The sequence below is a fragment of the Protopterus annectens genome, chromosome 2.part1 (genome assembly GCF_019279795.1).
Source record: "Protopterus annectens isolate FY-2018-M chromosome 2.part1, PAN1.0, whole genome shotgun sequence".
Lineage (NCBI taxonomy): Eukaryota > Metazoa > Chordata > Ceratodontiformes > Protopteridae > Protopterus > Protopterus annectens.
The window spans coordinates 1,199,429,698-1,199,449,064 of NC_056729.1; the positions used below are offsets into that span (position 1 = coordinate 1,199,429,698).

At 39.7% G+C, this 19,367-nt stretch overlaps 1 protein-coding gene across 1 annotated transcript in view; it reads right to left on the reverse strand.

Annotated features, from left to right (window-relative positions):
- SLC16A10 (solute carrier family 16 member 10) overlaps window positions 1-19,367 on the reverse strand; it is a 758,083-nt gene that overhangs the window by 250,036 nt on the left and 488,680 nt on the right. The window contains exon 4 of the mRNA XM_044062731.1: window positions 15,191-15,629. Coding sequence (XP_043918666.1) covers window positions 15,191-15,629 — 439 coding nt within the window. The remainder of the gene's footprint in view (window positions 1-15,190; window positions 15,630-19,367) is intronic.

The window sequence follows — 19,367 nt, forward strand, 5'->3', positions numbered from 1 at the left end:
AGTCCTAGTATAAATTTTCTGTTTCCTACCAAAATATCCAAGTTTGATTAAATATGGACAGGCATGAGCTTAGTTTTATCTAGATGGGGAGTCTGTTCCAGGGCAGTTGTATCCTTTGCAATATGTACCTATCCTTCCAAACTAATCTGTTGATGTTTCAAGAGAGATTTAGATCCTTAGACTTAGTATTTCTGATTCCATTTGACTTGCTGATGTGCAGTAAGTCTGTCAGTACTGGGTCGGAGTATGCCTTATTTGCAAGACACAGGCCAACTCTTGGCAGTTTGTAGGATACTGATTATAGTGACAAGTTTTTGTGTCAATCTATCTAGGACATGTTGTTTGGGTCTTGTATCATTTTAGTTGGGTAGCTTTGCACCAAAGGGGGCATTATATTCAATGACTGGCCAAAAATGAGGGCAGAGTAAAGGGGAAAAATGAAATCCCTAGATCCAGCTACAATCCCTTTGTTTATAAGATGTGCAATATAGAAGGACTTTCTTACAATAATGGACACATGGTGGTCAAAAAAGATTGCATTTGAAAATGATGTCCTCCCCGTAAATAAATTGTTGTCATAGGTATACACATCCATGCTGTTTTTTTATTCATGTTAATATTGGCTACCCATTGCCAGCATGTCATGAATGGCAAAACAGCTACAGAGAATAGATTTTATGAATGAAGACATTGCAGCTAAGTTTATTAGACAACTTTTCAGATAAAGCTGTGAAAATATTTATAATTGTTTGTAATATTGTACACTTTCTTCCATAGTTCTCAACAGAATCAGGGACAAATCCAGAAATAATCAGGGGCACTTTTAAGACAGTGCTACTATTAACCTGAAACACTAACAGAATAAGACAACGTGAATTAATATACATTTTCTGAGGTTATCAGACCTCTGCAAAACACAGTCACCAAGCTTAGCCATCTCCTTTTCGAAGCCTGCTCTCCTTACCCTAACAGATTCAATGGCTCTACATTCCATCAACAAATACCCTGTATGCTATGATTTCCATGTTATCATACTAAAAACTGTATGTATTTGGCTATTACACCACCAAGCTGACTTTCAGTTCTACAACTTCCCTCTCTTCTCTTTTTCAGTCTTTCTATCTTCTAGATTTTAGTTTACAATTTCCTGCAACAGTATAGTCCTGTACTTATCAGATAGTTTTCCAGCTGCACTGACTGCTTCTGCTGTTCTTTGCTACATCGGGTCTGCCCTCTCTGTTCGCCCTCGCTCTGCTCAGGCTCACTCCACTTCCCTTCCCCCAATTCCCACCCAGCCCCTCTATTTCTAAACTTATACAATCAGACTCCTCCCTCTTGACATATATTTTCCTTCCAATTATATCAATTACTTACACTCCCACTAAACACTCCCTCTTATCTTTTAAATATACTTCCACCCCTTCAATATAGCCAATCCTTTACTGTAACCCTCCTCACACCCCTCTATTCCTCATCTTTCTGTTCCTTTACTTCTAATGGCCACAATATGTTTCACATATCTTTAGGACCCCACAACATCATGTTTTCAGCATTATGTTACATCTGCCTCCACATGCCATTTACAATAATACTTGTCATCCTAACATCCTCTACATCTCTATATCCACTCTCCACTACTCCCTACATATGCTTCCCCAATATCTGCACATAATCCACCTTTTTCACAATGCTACTCTTTTTATATTTCCAAGCCTCTTTGCCATCAACTCTCTCCTATTCCAATATCATTGTGTATTCTAAACTAAAAAACAAACTTACCTCACTAAGCTTTATTTTTGCAAAATAAAATATACCGTTCAAACCACACTACTTCACACCACCTTCTCAAACCTACCTAATCCTCAGTGGTCATATTCATCCTAATCCAGGTCCTAACTCTCCTTCCATTCACCCTAGCCACAATGCTTACTCTCCTCCCTTTACAACTTTTAACTCTAAATCCCTAAAAATACTCACACTGAACTTTTAAAGCATCTGTAACAAAATTTCCAACTTCCATGCATGGTTTTCACAGCACACTCCTGACATTCTAGCTGTCACAGAGACCTGGCTTAAACCTACCAGATACAGAAATTCTCCCTACACAGTGAAACTATTATACTAGGAGATGTCAACATCAACTGGCAGAATCTTTCTTATAATTTCCCTACCTTAAGCATAAACCTTTTTAATTTCACCCAACTTATCATCACCCCCACTAGATTCTCTAGTAAAAACAATCAGGGTTCTATACTTGACTGGATTTTAGTTTCTGACCCCACTAAATTCTCTAGTGCTGGGACCCTCCCTGATACTTTGAACGATCACCTCCCTGCTTATGCCCCTTAGAACTTTCTTCCACCTTCTAAAAGACCATCAGTACAAAATTATTTGAAATATCTCTAACTTTAACCAACATTCAGTAACTGACACTTTAAAAGCTATTAACCGGTCCACCCTCAAAATTATTCCTCTAGATAATGCAGTCAACCACTTCAATGCAACTTTCCTAGGCATCCTTAACTATCTAGCACCATTATGTAGAAAATGAATTAAAGGCAACTAAGCGCCCTGGTTATCCAAAACTACAAAAGTCTTTATGAGATCTAGAAATAGGCTCTGGAAACTATGACACACTTCTAAATCCCCCTCAGACCTAAACAACTACAAGTATCTCCATAATCTGACTAAAAAGGCAGTAGCAAAAGACAAAAGAGACTACTATCACACATTACTATCCACTAACAAACATAACCCTGAAAATTCGGTCCTCTATTTCATCTGTTCTCAATCCTGGCAAAAAACTAACCCCAACCCTCTTCCAGACAAAAGCAACACACAAATAGCCAACATCTTTAACACCCACTTCATTCAATGCATACAAAACATCACCTCAAACACATTAGCTCTTCCCACCACCACTCATAACTCACCAACATCACATTCCACCACAAATGGCTCTTTGCCTCCTCTATTCCCCCTTGACCTACTGTCACTCTTCCACGCCACTGCTTCCTTTACCTCACCAACTTTCTCATTACAGCCTGTTCCCACTAACACAGTTAAGAAGCTCCTTCTCAAACTGAAAGCTGACACTAACTCTCCTGACTACCTTCCTGTAGAATATCTCAAGATGGCAGCTGATGCCATTGCATATCCTACATCCATGCTCGTTAACAGTTCTATTCTAGAATCTTATGTCCCAACTCTCTGGAAAAAAAATCCTTCATTATTCCATTACACAAAGGTGGCAACTACATAGAATTGTCCAATTATCAACTCATTGCCGTACTGTCACCTCTCTCTAAACTTCTTGAGAAATGCATCCATTCAGAACTATTCCACTACCTCCTTGACAATCAGCTGCTCACTTCTACACAGCACGGCTTTACACCTGGACACTATACTAACACAGCTTTATTATCCTTCACTGACATAGAAAATGAAGCTCATGACTGAGGTAAACTTGTTTCCTGTCTGTTCCTTGACCTATCTAAGGCCTTTGATACCGTTCCCCATCATCTTCTTATACTTAAGCTCAAAAACCTTGGATTATTCCCTTCTAGCACCAGCTAGTTTACCAGTTATCTCTCTAATAGACAGCAGGCAGTTAGATGGCTAGACTCCCTCTCTACTTTTCAAGACACCTCAACTGGAGTTCCTCAAGGATCTATTCTTGGTTCCCTCTTGACAGGAAATAATTAGATTAATATGCCACTTGCTATGAAGTATGAGCTATAGTAATCACTCTGACAAATTGCTTCAATAATTGGTACAGTTGGCCTGATTTCTTATGCTATTACTTCCTAAATGTGCAATAGTCAGGAGAGAGTCACCACACCATACATGTGCAATATGAACATCAGAATATATTATAGTACAACTGATGAAGTGCAATATTCTAAGCAATCACAATGTGAAGTCAAGTTTTGCAATACCTACTAGTATAATATTGTCTATTATACAATGACACCCATTAATAGTCCAAAACGTGCACGCTGATTGGTTGGTGTGCCCGTTGTAAATCAGACTTATACTAATGGAAAAAGGTCCAGTCACCCGGACTTTTTCCATTAGTATAAGTCTTTTTTTTTTTTACAGCAACGGAGAATGGAAGAGCTCCGTTGCTGTAATCTCGCTATGTTAAACAGGTTTACCATAGCGAGATAGCTTAAAAAAGGCAACAGAGATCTTCCTTTCTCCGTTACGTTTTTTAAAGCTGGATCGTATTTTAAATGGGTTTAACATAGCGAGACAGCTTTTAAAAAAAAGCAACGGAGAAAGGAAGATCTCCGTTGTTTTTTTTAAAGCTATCTCGCTATGTTAAACTCCTTTAACATAGCAAGACACTTTTTAAAAAGCAACGGAGATCTTGCTTTCTCCATTGCTTCCACACACAGCTCTGATGTACTACGTAAGCATATGCATGCACAGTACATCAGAACTGCCGCAGAATACCAGACAGCTGCGGAAGGGCAGCACGGAGGCATTATACAATGCCGTTATTTAAGAAAAGTAAGTATTTTTTTCTTAAATAATGTCATTGTATAATAGCAATAACCCACTTCTGGGTGTGGGTAATGCTGGATTTACCCACTGTTGTCTTTGTTTGGCCACTCGGGCTTTGCCCTTGTGACCAAACCACACCAACTGTGGGTAAATCCAGCATTACCCACACCCAGGCGCAGGTTATTGCTTAAATATATTCCTGTCCAATTGTGGTAATTTATTGTGTTAACATTTTACTTATTACTGTATGAGCATTAGTCTTACTGTCATTCAAACTATGTGTTAATTGTTATGTCTTGCTCGGGGACCAAAGCAACACAATTTTGTTCAGCTTGCACTGCTGTATACATCTGATCAACAATAAAGTTTACTTTAACTTTGACTCTTATTTAACATTTTTACGAATGATCTATATACTGCTGCTTCCCAACAAAGTACACTAATACAGTATGCTGATGATTCCACAGTCATCTGTTCATCTGATTCTATGCCACATCTCCAACAAATTACCCATGATGCCACAGTCATCTGTTCATCTGATTCTATGCCACATCTCCAACAAATTACCCAAACTGCTTTCTCTTCCATTGAGACCTGGCTTTCTAATAATCAGCTACTCCTTAATCCCATTAAAACTGAAGTTATACACTTCACCCCCAAAACATACGCTCTAAATAAAAAACAATGTACTAATCTTTCGCAAAACAACACCATAACAGAAGACGTCTCCATCACAAAACTACTAGGCTTCACTATTGACGAACACTGTAAGTTGGACCTGCATATACATAACATTAAGAAAGCTCACCAGAAATTGGGAACTCTGTCGTCACAAAGATTTCCTAGACACTCAAAATAAATACACACTAGCTACTACCTACCTTCTACCCTCTCTGTTATATGGAGCCTCACTTTTCAACAATCTACAATCCTGCCTAAAATCAAAGCTCAAATCTTGCTTCAACAAAATTGCTAAGTTTGCCACCAATGCAAAATACTCCTCTCATCACTGCATAGTCCTCTACAAACTCAATTGGCTTGAACTTCCACTTTACCTTACCTTCATCTAGCTAATCACAGCACATAAAATCATTCATAAACCCATTACTGAAGCTGTTCTGCATTCACTTAGTACAAAAGCTCTATGAAGCCTGAGATTGAAAAGTGTTGTTAGGGGTGTTGCTAAATCATGCTTCATGCTATTTAAGATGCATCCAGAGATATTGTCAGGACCTGTTGATGCAAAAGTTTTAGCTTTTGATAGCACTTTTATTACTTGGTCTTGTGTGATAGCTGGAGGCAAGCTAGTTTCAGATACATCTTGAGGGACAGATGAAGGGGAGAGAGGGATAAAGTTAGAGCTAAATTTATCATAGGTTCATAGGTTCATACTAGGCTATCTGCCCTAGGGCATTTATAAGCCTAGCCAGAGTGTGTTTGGCTTTCGCCACCCATTTTAAATTAATTTTGCTATGCCCTTTTTTGAGGTTAGTATACTGTGCCTCTGTCTAACAGTGACACAGAAGTGATACCCGGGGTAAACCTACAATCTCCCATCCACTCATCAGGATTCCTCTTGAAGAGAGTCAATGAGGGACTCTGCCTAACCTGGACTGGGATTTTATTCCAGAGCGAAGGGAGCCTCTGGGTTATGAATCTGTCCCTCCAGCATGTCTTATTTATTTCAGTGTTGAGGTTCAAGTCTCCCGAGCGCGTAGCTCGATGGGATTTGGATTTTCTGAGGTGCAGCATGTCCATTAATTCCGGGTTGGACATGGCTCTATATGTCAGGCACATATCACCTGAGCAGGCGGTATGCCACTGAGTAGAGCTGGAATTTCTTTAACCGGGCAGCATATGGTATCTGTTTGAGCCCTTTGATCCTCTTGGTGAGGTACTTTTGGGGTCTTTCCAGTTGCTGCAGGTGTCTGGTAAGGTACATCCCAAAAGGGGCAATGTACTCAATTATGGGCCTGATGAGGGATGAGTAAAGAGGCACGATGACCTCCCCTGATCTAGATGTGGATCCCTTCATGATTAGGTGGGCTATATAAAATGTTTTTCTAACCACTTTGGCCACGTGGTTGTCAAATGAGAGATTGCTATCAACTTGGGTCCCCAGGTCTCTAATTACTTCTTCTGTACTTAATGGATTACCACCTATGTGGTAATTTGTGGGCACTTTGTTTTTGCCAAAGGGGATGACTATACACTTTTTGGCGTTTAGCTTGAGGCCATGGCTCTGGCACCAGTTGTCTGTTTCTATGAGGCCCTTTTGGAGGATGCTTGTGTCGGCTGGAGAGTCGATTATGGCGCCCAGTTTGCAGTCATCTGCGAACTTGGTCAGCCACAGTCCTTCCGTGTTGGCCTGTACCTCCGAGAAATATATACCAAACAAGAGAGGTCCCAGGACTGAGCCTTGTGGGATGCCACTTGTAACTTGGAGTCTGACATGGCTCCAGCAATTCTAACCATGTGGGTTCTGTCCTTGAGCCAGTTTGCAACCCATCTAGTGATATAGGGGTTTATATTTAAGATGGTGAGCTTATCTATAATGCCCGAGTGGGGTATTGTATCAAAGTCTTTTGTGAGGTCCAGGTAGGCTGTGTGGACCACCTTCCCCTCATCAATGGCCTTGGTGACAGTTTCAAAGAAATCAACCAGGTTTAAAAGGCAAGATCTGCCCTTAACAAAGCCAAACTGGGTAGGATCCAGTGTCTGTAGGTCCCCAATATCTTTATTTATGAGGTCCATGATGATCCTTTCCATAGCTTTGCAGACCAAGCTAGTCAGGCTTATAGGGCGATAGTTTCCAGGATCCGTTGAGGCACCACCTTTGTGGAGAGGGACTACTGTTGCTGTACGCCACTCTTTGGGTACATATCCTGTAGTAAGGCAGAGATTGAACAGTAGTTTTATGTTTGGGTTTAGCTCTTCTTGGAGTTCATGTAGGACACAGTCCGGGACACCGTCTGGTCCCATTGATGCTGTGTTTTTTGCTTTGGAGAGGGCAGCTCTTACCTGAGCATCTGAGATGTCAGGGGGGCAGCACTCTGCTGGGATAGATATTTGCCCTTTTGGTGGGGGGGGGGGGTTGCGCTGAACCTGTCAGCTAGGATGTTGGCAATGTCTGTGGGTTTGGTGTATTTTCTGTCATTTTGGACTAATTCTGAGCATATCTGGGAATTCCCACCCAGGTTCCTAACATAACTAAAGAAAGCCTTGTGATTATCCTTAGTGTCCTGTGCAATTTTTCTCTCGAAGCTGGCCTTAGACGATTTTATGAGTGCCCGTAATTTTTTGCTAATACTGATCAGAGATGCCTTCCCTTTTTGGGATTTTGCTCTATCATGCAGTAGCTTCCTCCTTCTATTGTATAGTTTGTTTATGGCTGGGGTCCACCAGACAGGACGTCTGCCTTTGGAGGATCGGGTCTTGGTTTTATTTGGGATTGCATGATCCATGCATTCCTAAAGGTGTTTATAGAATGCATTTATAAAGGATTCTGCGGTCTGGGCTGTATTTTCCACAGGCCCAGGGGCTTTGAAGGATTCCACCTTGGTTTTGAGGAGTGCGAAATTTACTTTATAGAAGTTTTTCACTGTGGTTTTCAGGGCAGGGGGTGGAGTCGGGATGTGAATATCCAGTGAGATTAGTTTATGGTCTGATCTTACCAGTAAGGGATACACTTCTGGTCTGGAGCATAGAGTCCCCATGTTGATGATGATCAGGTCCAGTATGTTTTCCCCTCTTGTGGGACTGGTAACAAGTTGTTCCATAGCATTTGAGTTTATAAATTCTTGGAACCTTTGGGCTAGGGTGTTGGAGCTAGAGTAATGCTCCCAGTCTATGTTTGGGTAGTTGAAGTCGCCCAATATAATGGTGTTTGGAGAGACCTTCATATTTTCCAGTGTTCTCAGGAAGGCCGAGTGGGGTTCCTGGGTTTGGGAGGGTGGTCTGTAGCAGGCTATAAACTGGAAGGCAGTTTTACCCACTATTAGTTGCACATGGATAGTCTCTGATGCTTTGTGCTGTGCCACCAACCTGGAGGTGTGCCACCAACCTGGAGGTGTGGGTATCTTTGACGAATATTGATACTCCCCCTCCTTTTGTGGTTCGGTCCAAGTTTTGGGGCCAAAAAGCATGGTATGAGGTATAACCTGGTAGTGCTGGGGTGCTCTCGGGAGCCTTGAACTAGGTTTCTGTTACTGCACAGATATCGATGTTCTCCATGCTAAGGAGAGTTTCGAGTGCATGCATCTTGAGGTTTAGACTTCTGGCGTTGAGTAGCATTACTCTTAGTTTCTTATCCCTTGTGATATCTATGGAGGTGGGTTTGTCTTTTGAGCCTTGCCTAAAAAAGGCACTATGGGGGTAGCAAGAGCCTTTGCCAATATCCGAAAGCCCAGGGGTGACAGGTGCAAGCCATCCCTAGCGAAGCATCGTGGCTTGTCGAGCATGTCATCCCAGGCTGACAGGCATTGGATCCCCTTTGAATGACACCAATAAGCCAATTGTTGAAAATGATCATCTTGTCTTCATATTGTGGCATCATTCTTGGTGAGGGTAAGATGCTACTCAAGGTCAGGGTTATACCGGCCTGGGCTACATGCTCAGAGAGCTCCTCTATGTCTCTTTTCATGTAGTCCAGGGAGGTACGTCTCAGGTCATTCACACCAGCATGGACAATGACTGAGTCATATTTGTACTTGCCTTGGAGTGACCTGAGTGCTTGTGTTATGTGGCGGATCCTAGCGCCCGACAGGCAGCTCACCGTGACCTTCTCCTTGTACAGCCTGGTGAGCGGGACGTCAGTGTGCCTGACGATAGAGTCACCTATTACAAGTGTATCAGGTGTGTTGTTTAGCCTTAAGGGCTGTGACTGTTCGGCACACTGGCTTTGTGAGCTATGTGTTGCACGTGTTTTGTTTTGGGGTAGCGGTTGCTTGGGTGTCTGCTTTGGAGGTCTCTGCTGCTTAGGCAGATTTTTATTTAGAGCCTCCGAGTATGTTTTTGTGTGTTTATGTGTTTGGTTTGCTGTCGTGGTAGATCTATGTGAGACTGGAATTGTAGTGAGTGTGGTTTCCTTCTCCTCCTGACTGGTTTCGCCAGTACTGAGTTGAGAGAGCTTCCAGTATGGCTATATGGTTGCATCTCTCACATGTGTTGGAATTTGTTGGGAGGAGGAGAGGGTTGTCTGTGTACATGAGGCAGTTGTAACATTGCCTCAAGATTCCCAGATTCTCCAGCTGGACCGGAGAGGAGATTGACAACTGACTTATGGACATGCTAGAATATTATTGGGGATTCCTTTATAATTGAAAAAAAGGGCCAATGGGGAACGAGGTACTCAAGGGGAGTTTGTGAGGGTGTAGTGCTTTTAATATTTTAGTGCTGACTTATATAATTGCTTTAGTGAGCAAGTGCCAGGTAACTTAAATGCAATGTGTTACAGGTAACTTAAATGCAAAAACGACAAACAGTAACTGTCTTTCAAGTGAAACAAGGAAATAAGTACAGTAAGCAATGTAGATATCACTAGGGATCCACAGAAGCGCTGAAAAGCCGCGTTTAAGTGGAATTAGAATTTCAGGGAAATAACAAGCAAACAAACAACAAGCATACAAATAAAGCTAGATTCAGTAGATTCATCATATTTTCAGCCTCACTATAGGTAAGATTGTTCACAATCAGCTCAGTGCATTGCTGTGTTCTGGTTTTGAGATTATGAACATAACTAAAAAGAGGTCTTGCGAATGTCTTTGGCTTGGATACCTATTTTAGCCTCAAACTTGGCTTTGGTGGATTTTATTAAGCTCTTGATTTGTTGGTTTATTTCAGTGATAAGGACTCTAACATTCTGGGAATTGTAAAGCTAGCTGATGCTATGGTTTTACCATATGGGTTTGTTTCTGGGGTTTGCCCTGTGCTTATTCCTACGGGCTATAGCTGTATCTATGCAGATGTTAACATGATGGTATAATCTGGTGGTGTACTTTTCCTTGCATTCAGTGGAGTTAATTGGATTTGGTAGGTATCTGAAACTTGCCAATATATTACTTAGGAGTAGATAGTTTCTCTAAAGACATTTCTAAATGTACCTTGGGTGGAAGGAATCTCTGGTTTCAGTTTTATTTTGAAGGAGAACTGCTTTATGGTCAGAGCTAACAAGTGATGAAGATATGCAAGATATGGTGAAAAATGCTCTCATATTAGTAAGGACATGATATTAGATGTTACTCCCTCTAGTGAGTATTCTAATTGTCCCAGGGCATTTGTATTGACAAAGTCCAGGAATCTGTGTGCTTGTGCACTAGTGGTGGTGTAAGGTTCCCAGTCTATACTTGGACAGTTTAGATCACCTAAGTAAATGGTATTGGGTTTAATACAGAGTGATTCTAGTTCCTGTAGATAGATGTTGTTGCTTTCTTTTGTCATAGAGAAAGTTGCATAGCTGATTATTTTGACATGAAGAAGCTGTAGTGCATCGTGCTGCCTTACCAGCCTTAATGTGAGTCTTTTCTGGATGAAGATCGAGATACCTCCACCTTTTTTCCCCTCTTACGCAGTATTTGATCTAAATGGGTTGAATGTATGACAGGTCTGCACAGCTGGAGTGATCTCTGCTATTTTAAACCATGTCTCTCATTCACTATATAGATGTCAATGTCTTCCAGGGTAAGAAATGGTTGTAGGGAGTAGAGTTTTGAGTTTAGGATTATTTATTACTGACATCAATACAGCCATCCTGTACTCAGATTTCGCCCTTTATGCAGAAGGTATCATTCTTCACAGAACTGGGCCCCTACCTGTGAGTTCTAAAAATTTCTGCAAAACGATTTTACCACTCTGTCACTCTAACTAGTAGAAAAACTTCAAACAATTGATGACAATAAAATTGCCATCACAACTTTTGTATCAAAAACTAAACTCACACGTTCAAGTCCCCTAAAAATTGTCACTTCCCCTAGTAACATCACCATGTAATCAGTACAAGAATATATATATAAATACCTTGGAATTACACCAGATCCCATCCCCTCTCTCAAAACTCATACAGAGAACATAGTTAAGGAAAGAGTTACACATCTTACAGTTACCTACACTGTCTCAAACCATCTCACCACTGAAACTAGGATAGCCATAGCAAAGAATGTACTCATTCCAAGACTGGAATATGGCCTTCTCATACATAGACCGCACACTGCCCCGAACACCCATCTCAACCAGACTATCAATGCCATCTGCAGACTTACTAATCTAGTACCCTGTAATGTAAGTCACTGCATCTCACTACAGAAAGCTAACTACCACACATCCTAGCTAGATTCACACTTCTGCTGTCATGGATCACCTTTAAAATCCTGAATGAAAAGTTAAGCAATCTCATTACTCCCTAAGAAGTTAAAGATGCACTGTCATGCCTCCAGTTAGACCCCCATTTAATCCTACAACTGGTGAAAGGAGTTTTAGAAAAAATGCTTCTATCTCTTGGAAAATGTGCTCTCATGAAATTAGACAATGTACAGGTTATACATTATTACAAGCAAAACTTTACGCACACTTAATGGATTCCTTCAAATGCTCATCTTTCTTAGACAAAGGCTAAGCTTTCTACTTTTTCTACCACAAAATTCCAATCAGCAACCTGTCTAATCATACTGAATCATAACGCAGGAATCATACTATATAAACATGTACACACAAAACCCCATGCACTCAGAAATTTAGCAAGGGTGGGGCAAAAGTGGTAGCTAAACCAGGAACAAAATGTTATGGGTGTAATCAGGAAGTGTAGTTTTTGAATGCAGGTACAGAAATGCACTTCAGAGCTCCGTGCTCTTCAAGTGAAGATCTGAGGGTGGGGGACAGATGGCCAGGCTGGAGACTTGCATCAGCTTTTTCAACTCCTCATTTTTATTTCTTCACTCCTATCTCCTTATATGCGTAATCCCTTAATACAAATGCTATTTTACCACTATAATTTCTGTTGTGCTGAAATGCAAGACAAAGCAGAATTGTATCGTCTATGCACAGTGAATACTGTATTCCAACATAAATAACTTGGTGTTATGTAACACGTAGTACTGCACTGAGGAACTTTGTAATTTGCTGTGCAATGTTGACAAACTACAACTAGTTATGTAAATACTGTTCTTTGTGTTGCAAATCATATTACCTTTGTAATTTGCTGGGCTTTAGCACACGGATTATGGCTGAAAAGGGTCCTAGGACCAGCGCACTTACCCGGTCAACAAACACAATAAATCAATCCATCAGTTAATCAATCAATCAAAAGGAGTGGTGGGATGGTAAATGTTGGGTAACTCATTTTGATAAGCAGGCACTGATAACTGAAAGCAGATAATGTCAAAGTCACAAGGTTTGCCACTCAGGAAAGCTTCTTGCAATCTTGATGGGTGAAGGTTGTGTCATTCAGCAAAGTTCTTAATTTGCAACTTTAGGTTTGAGTTTTAAATTCCTATGTTTTTTTTGGGGGGGGGGGTCCTCCGGCTTACGATCCCTGTTATCTAGTATAGTCAAGTTGCACTTGAATTTGAATATCCCAAGCAACAGCTGCTGGCAGCTAGGCATTCCACATGGCAAGGTGCAATATTAGGCACCAAACTCAAAATATAACTCCAACACACTTACCTTCTACTTGAGGGAGTTCACCTCTAAGAAGGCAGAAAAATGGCTGGAGAAACTGAATAATTAAAAACAATCCATTCCCCAACAGTATATGCCTACACACATACAGTATACACACACACACGCACACGCACACGCACACGCACACACACACACACACACACACACACACACACACACACACACTGATTCTATGCCAAGTTATGTTACAGTTTCTTCTATTTGAAAACCACTGCTTGCTGCTGATTCGATCAGTTTCAGAACTCAGTCTAAATAAAATGTGCAGAGCTGCTAACAATATATTAGAATATATTTAAAGACAGAAATCAAAGTTGTACTGTATGGAAAAACTTTACCCATATATGCTTATAAGAGCTGTAAATATGCACTTTTGATCCCTTTTTTAATATACTATAACAACAAATGCAACCTTCCACCAGACTTCTTTTACTTTATAACTTCTTGATCATTAGAGTCACCCTAAGTTGTTTAAAATTTTATCGAATTATTACTTAAGACATAAGCAAACATACATTTATACAAAAAAAACCTCAAACCATATTGACATGTTCATTGTTACAAACATACATCACATATAGTGTTTTGAGCAATTATCATTAATACACTACATAAATTGCTCAGTTCCTGCCTTAAACCTCATTCTTCCTCCAAAACATGTCTGCATGTATTGTTCCCACAATTTCCATTTTTATCCGTAATTTGCTCATACCCTTTTCTAAAGATCTGACTTCCAGTTCTTTTATCTCTGTCACAATACTCATTACTTCAAATACAGTTGGATAAGACTTTGATTTCCATTTTCTAGTAACAAGAGTCTCCATTTTTTGAGAACTCCATGCTACAGTGTTTGATGATTCAAAGCTGCTGTGGTAATGCCTGTTATTTTCCTCACTACCACTAACCTCCATGCACCCATATAAAAATCTGAAATAAATTCCTGTATAGCCTGCTGTGTATTTTTGGGGTAGAGTGAAAGCATCGGGTAGGATAATGCATATTTCACTGTTACTCATCACTCATCTAAAAAAAGTGAACAGGCCAACTACTTTATTCACTGGAACCTGTCTCCCTGTTTTCTCTGTCAGTCTTTAACTTGGATCTAACCTGAATATAAAGCCACCTTTATTGTCTACATGCTGTAATATCACTTATCCATTTCTATCTTTTTACATCTCACTTTTACTATTAAACTGATATTTTAAATCTGTATTAATCTTTTGCAGATAACCATTCTCTCCTGGGATATTGCAATACTTAAAAGGCACATGTAGACTTCAAGACCCAGCCCACCATCCAAATCTGTGATTTCAAATGTAATGACCTAGCCCTAACTGCTTAACTGACTATTAGAGTGAAGCATAACACAGTCATTTTTTTGCCCCTTCCCACTTGTGACATCATATTACCAGCCTGGTCCCCAGTGCCCCATGTCCATGCCAAGTCTACCAGCTTTATCTCTTACTCTTAATTATCTCATGGGAAAAACTGATTTGCACACAAGGCATTTGTTATTGAACCAACGTGTTATGGTTATGATTCACAAATCAGTACAAAAAAGAAAAAAAGTCTCCAAATCACTTTAAAATTTGGCACTGAAATGCATACTCAAACCATGGTCTCCTTTTTACTACTGCAAGACAAAGATACATATAAAGGGAATTTATTAGATCTGTATGCTCTAGTAAATTGACAGCAAACTAGATTAATGCACAGAGACCTACCTTACTGCATTCATCTGCTGTACAGTCTTTTGACAGAGAAAATGGTTTTCCTATTAATGTGCATAAACAATTTCCTGTTATTGCAATTCCTCATAAAACAAAAATCTGACAAGCTCAACAAAAAAGAAAACAGAATTGGTATATTCAACAAAAGAAAAAACAAGAACGACAAAAGAGTCCACAAAAAAAATATCATTAACCCAGTCCATAAGTATCTGAAACTCTCATTTATCTGCACTCCATGTCATTAGTCATCAAAAAGCAAACATTATATTCATTACACTTACCAGATGGACATAAGGCACAAAATATCCAAAAAGTGCTGTTGGAATACCAAAAGCCCAGATACGGTACACTAAAATTTTCCAGACATGGACATTAAAAACTTTACTTGCAGATGGGCATTTGAATGAGTTCTTCTTGTCAGACTTATTTTTCTTTTCTGTGGGAGGCCAAGGTTTGTATGTAAAACCAGCAAGGAACAAAATAAACATAAAGATACTCAGGAAGCGAAGCGTGTTGAACAAGCCAACATTTTCTATCAGTTTTTCCAGAAACAGAGGCAACAAGATGGTAAAAAAACTGCTTCCTGCAGTAACAATTCCATTCACTAATCCAAGTCGCTTCTTGAAGTAATGCCCCAAAATGACAAGTGAAGGCTGGTATGCAAAGGAACAGCCACACGCAAATATAATACCATACGTAAAATACAAAGGACCTAGAGATCTAAAATGAGAAAAAATTGTTAATGTGGCTATTAAATAACATGTCAGTTTTTACAGACAAACATGAAACTACATTATAATTACTGATGTTGAAAGAATGATCTTAACAGGCATCTGATCTTTAAGTTTATCTGGAATTTTTCTTCATAATGTTGTCTGACATATAATATAATATATACCGTAGATAACACCAAAATTCATAACAAAAATAAAAACAAACATATACACGAACAGGCCAAAAGACCTGAAATATGGAACTACAGTTTATATATAAAAATAATAGGCAAACAAGAAATGTCAACAGGAAAGATACAAGCAATATTCTGCATTATAAATCTGCCAATTTATTAACTGCATTTGTATTGGATTTATCCACATTTGCTTCCTTATTCCTTTATCTGATAAATGTTAGTATGGCAGCCATTATAACTTCCCTTTGTTTCAAAGTGTATTTGAAAACTGAAGTGATGATGTCAGTAAACTCTTTTTAAGTTTAAGCTTTTCTGCTATTATTTCTGTGAATGAGTATCTCCTCCTAGTCTTCCAGAATTACTCTTCTGTAAATTTTTATAAATGCCCTCAAATTATTCCTAAAAATTCCCCTGCATGCCACTGATTTGTTGCAGGAAAGCATCTACTGTATGTCCCATTCCTAAAGCTGGTCTTTATCAAGCACACTTAGTGCCAGTTTGAGGCATTCTTGTTAAGACCTTTTCTGATGTCCAGGAGTCTTCCTTACTTGCTTACCCTATCATATCCAGCCAAGTCTATGTTTTCTTGAGAGAACAGCAGAACTTGGGCACATTGTTTCAGGAGAGATATTAAAGATATTGTTGTTGCATCTTTCGGCTTTTCCCGGTTAGGGGTCGCCACAGTGGAACTCCGGTACGCTAATGATTGGCAGTAGATTTTTACATGCCGAGTTGCCAGCTCTGACGCACAACCTTCAACGAAGGTACGCCTATTCATGCATGTCTCCACACAGAAGACGCTTTAGCTGAGATTCGAACAGGACAATGTCTTACTGTGAGGCTACAACGCTACCGCAGCACCACCACCGCAGTCAGAGATATTAAAGATATTAAAGAACAATAAAAGCCTGCTGTCACTTTCTCTTCTATGACAGGCAATGCCAGTGAATAGCAGCATCCAAATAAACTTTATTAACACCCTCTTAGACCTAGAACGACTTTCTAAAGGCATCCACTTTTTTACCATGCAGCTAGTTATTACACTGTGTGCACAAAGCCCTTTGTTCAGGTTTCTGCTCCCTAGATGGCTTACTTATAATTTCTAATATCAAACAGTCTTTAGATTAAGACTCAAGTCGATTAAGACTCAAGTCTTTGGAGTCAGAAAGGGAAGGAAGACGTCTGGAACAATAAGTGGGCAGCCAACGATTACAACAGATAAGTTAATTCAACACAACCTCAATGTAACACTTACAGAACATTTTAATCTTAAGTCACACCTAAGAAAACACTTTAACTATGAATTGTGGGGGTTTATTCAGGTTTATGAAATTTTGACATTTGCCACACTGTGTAATTATTATGTATCTTCATGTGTCAGGCAACATAAAGGGTAGGACTAAACATGTTCCTTAACACTAGAAAAGAAAGTCAGATATGTAGTCTGGTTTTAGTTCCTTCTTTCTCTTTAGAGGAAAAACATTCAGAAAGCCTTCACTGGGGCTCACCTTTGAAGGAAGTATCTGGTTCACATCACCTGTGACCAAGACTAGGACCCTTACTGGTTACTGCCCCATCCTTCAGTCCAGGTACTTGTTCTAACAGGGTCTGGATGGCCCACTGTTGTTCTTTATGAGTTCCTCTTAAAACTACCAGATTTCTTTCTTTTTGCTAATCTACCACATGGCTACTGAGGTGTTCCTCATGATGACCGAGTAGGGCTTATAAAGTTCAATTACCTTCTTGATGTACAACAGTGATTTGAAGCAATGTCCCTATTGCTTTCTCCATGTTGCTACCATTTCCAGCATTTCCACCACATGTGACAAACCTATTCCTTACTTAGCCTTCCTATAAGCAGCTTCCTTCAGACAGTAGAGAAAATTGTATGTTCTCCACAGACTTCTTAAACAATGTAGTTCACAACAGTGACCCCAAACTTAAAAGAGTTGTGCAAAACAGAAAGGAAAATTACTTCATTTTAATGTATGTAACTTTTAATAAAACAGCTTTGATTACTGAATAAGCATGTTTTTAGTAAACGGTTACCATGAACAGGTACACTACATGCAGACTGTCCTTTGTATACAATTCAGCCAGGTGGCTGATCAACTTGTAAGCACTTACTCTTTGTTAAAATAAACTGTCTAGATCTTACATTTGCTTTGTATAAACTGTTTTCATGAAAGAACTACTGAATCATATTTTTTGTTAAAAAAATATTTTCATAGCTTGTGCAGTTGTTCGGAAAGTGTCCACACCACCAAGTTCCAATTTTATGTCAGCAAGGGGTTTTCCTTAAACCTGCGGTGCCATTTACTATTACTTCCTTCCCATCAAGTGTCTTGGTTTATATTTAGAATTCCTTTGTTTTCACTGACGTGTTGTATTGGGCTTACACTGACCATGCACAGTATAGTACAAAGACGTACCAGACAAGAGAGAAGTTTTGTGTTTGTTTATGGTTGTTCAGACTGTATAGGGAAGCATGGCTCATAAGGGTGCTCGTATACCCACATGCACAAGGCAGCATATGGACATTTGTTACAAATGCCATATTACAGAATGGGTTAAAAGGGAGGAAAACACAGTGATAACAAAGATTTAATGGATACCAGGTAATTAATATTTTCCTTCAAATGATTTCCACTGAGCTAGCCAAAGGAGCCATAAGTGTGTTCAGTTGTAGCATAAAAGAGGGCTCTGTTATAAGTCATGGAATCAAGTTTTAATAGTCCTAATGCACACAGAAGGTACTTCTGTATTCTTGTCTGATTGCCAGCCAATAGCAATAGTACAAGCAGTTATTAAACTGTAAAATGCTGTACATGCAGCTTCTGTATTTAACACAAAGTGTAATAACTCACTGTCATTATGGTTTCCATTCAGACCATGAAGCTAACAGTGTTCTGCATGCATTAGCAGATTAAATTAATTTAGATCACAACAAAGAGAACATAGTGGCTGCATTATTAATGGACTTTCTAAGACAACCATTCTTTCCATATTAATCATGTCACTCAGCTTGAAATACAAAGACAATTTCTGTCCATATTATAGGTTCATAGATTAGGTTCATAGATTAGTACTAGGCTAACTGCCCTTGTGGGCCATTTTCAGCCTAGCCAGTTATCCCATGTGAGAATCAAACCCCGTACCTTATGTTTGTAAGGTAAACACCTTAACCATTATGCCAACCTCCCACCGCTTATGGTATCATCCTTGGAGAAGGTAAACTGCTGCTCAGTGCTAGGCTCATACCAGCCTGGGACAGATATTCCAGGAGTTCCATGATGTCTCTCTTCATATAGTCTAGGGAGATATGTCTCTGGTCATTTACACCTACATGGACTATAACTGAGTCATACTGGTACTTGTGAATACAATGAATGCATGTATAATGCGGCACATCCTTCTCCATGAAAAGCAACTGATCTTGACTCTGTACTTACTCAGCCTGGTGAGAGGGGCATCAGTGTGCCTCACAATGGAGTCTCCAATGACCAGAATGTTGGATTGTATGGTCACCTGCATTACGGGCTTAGAAG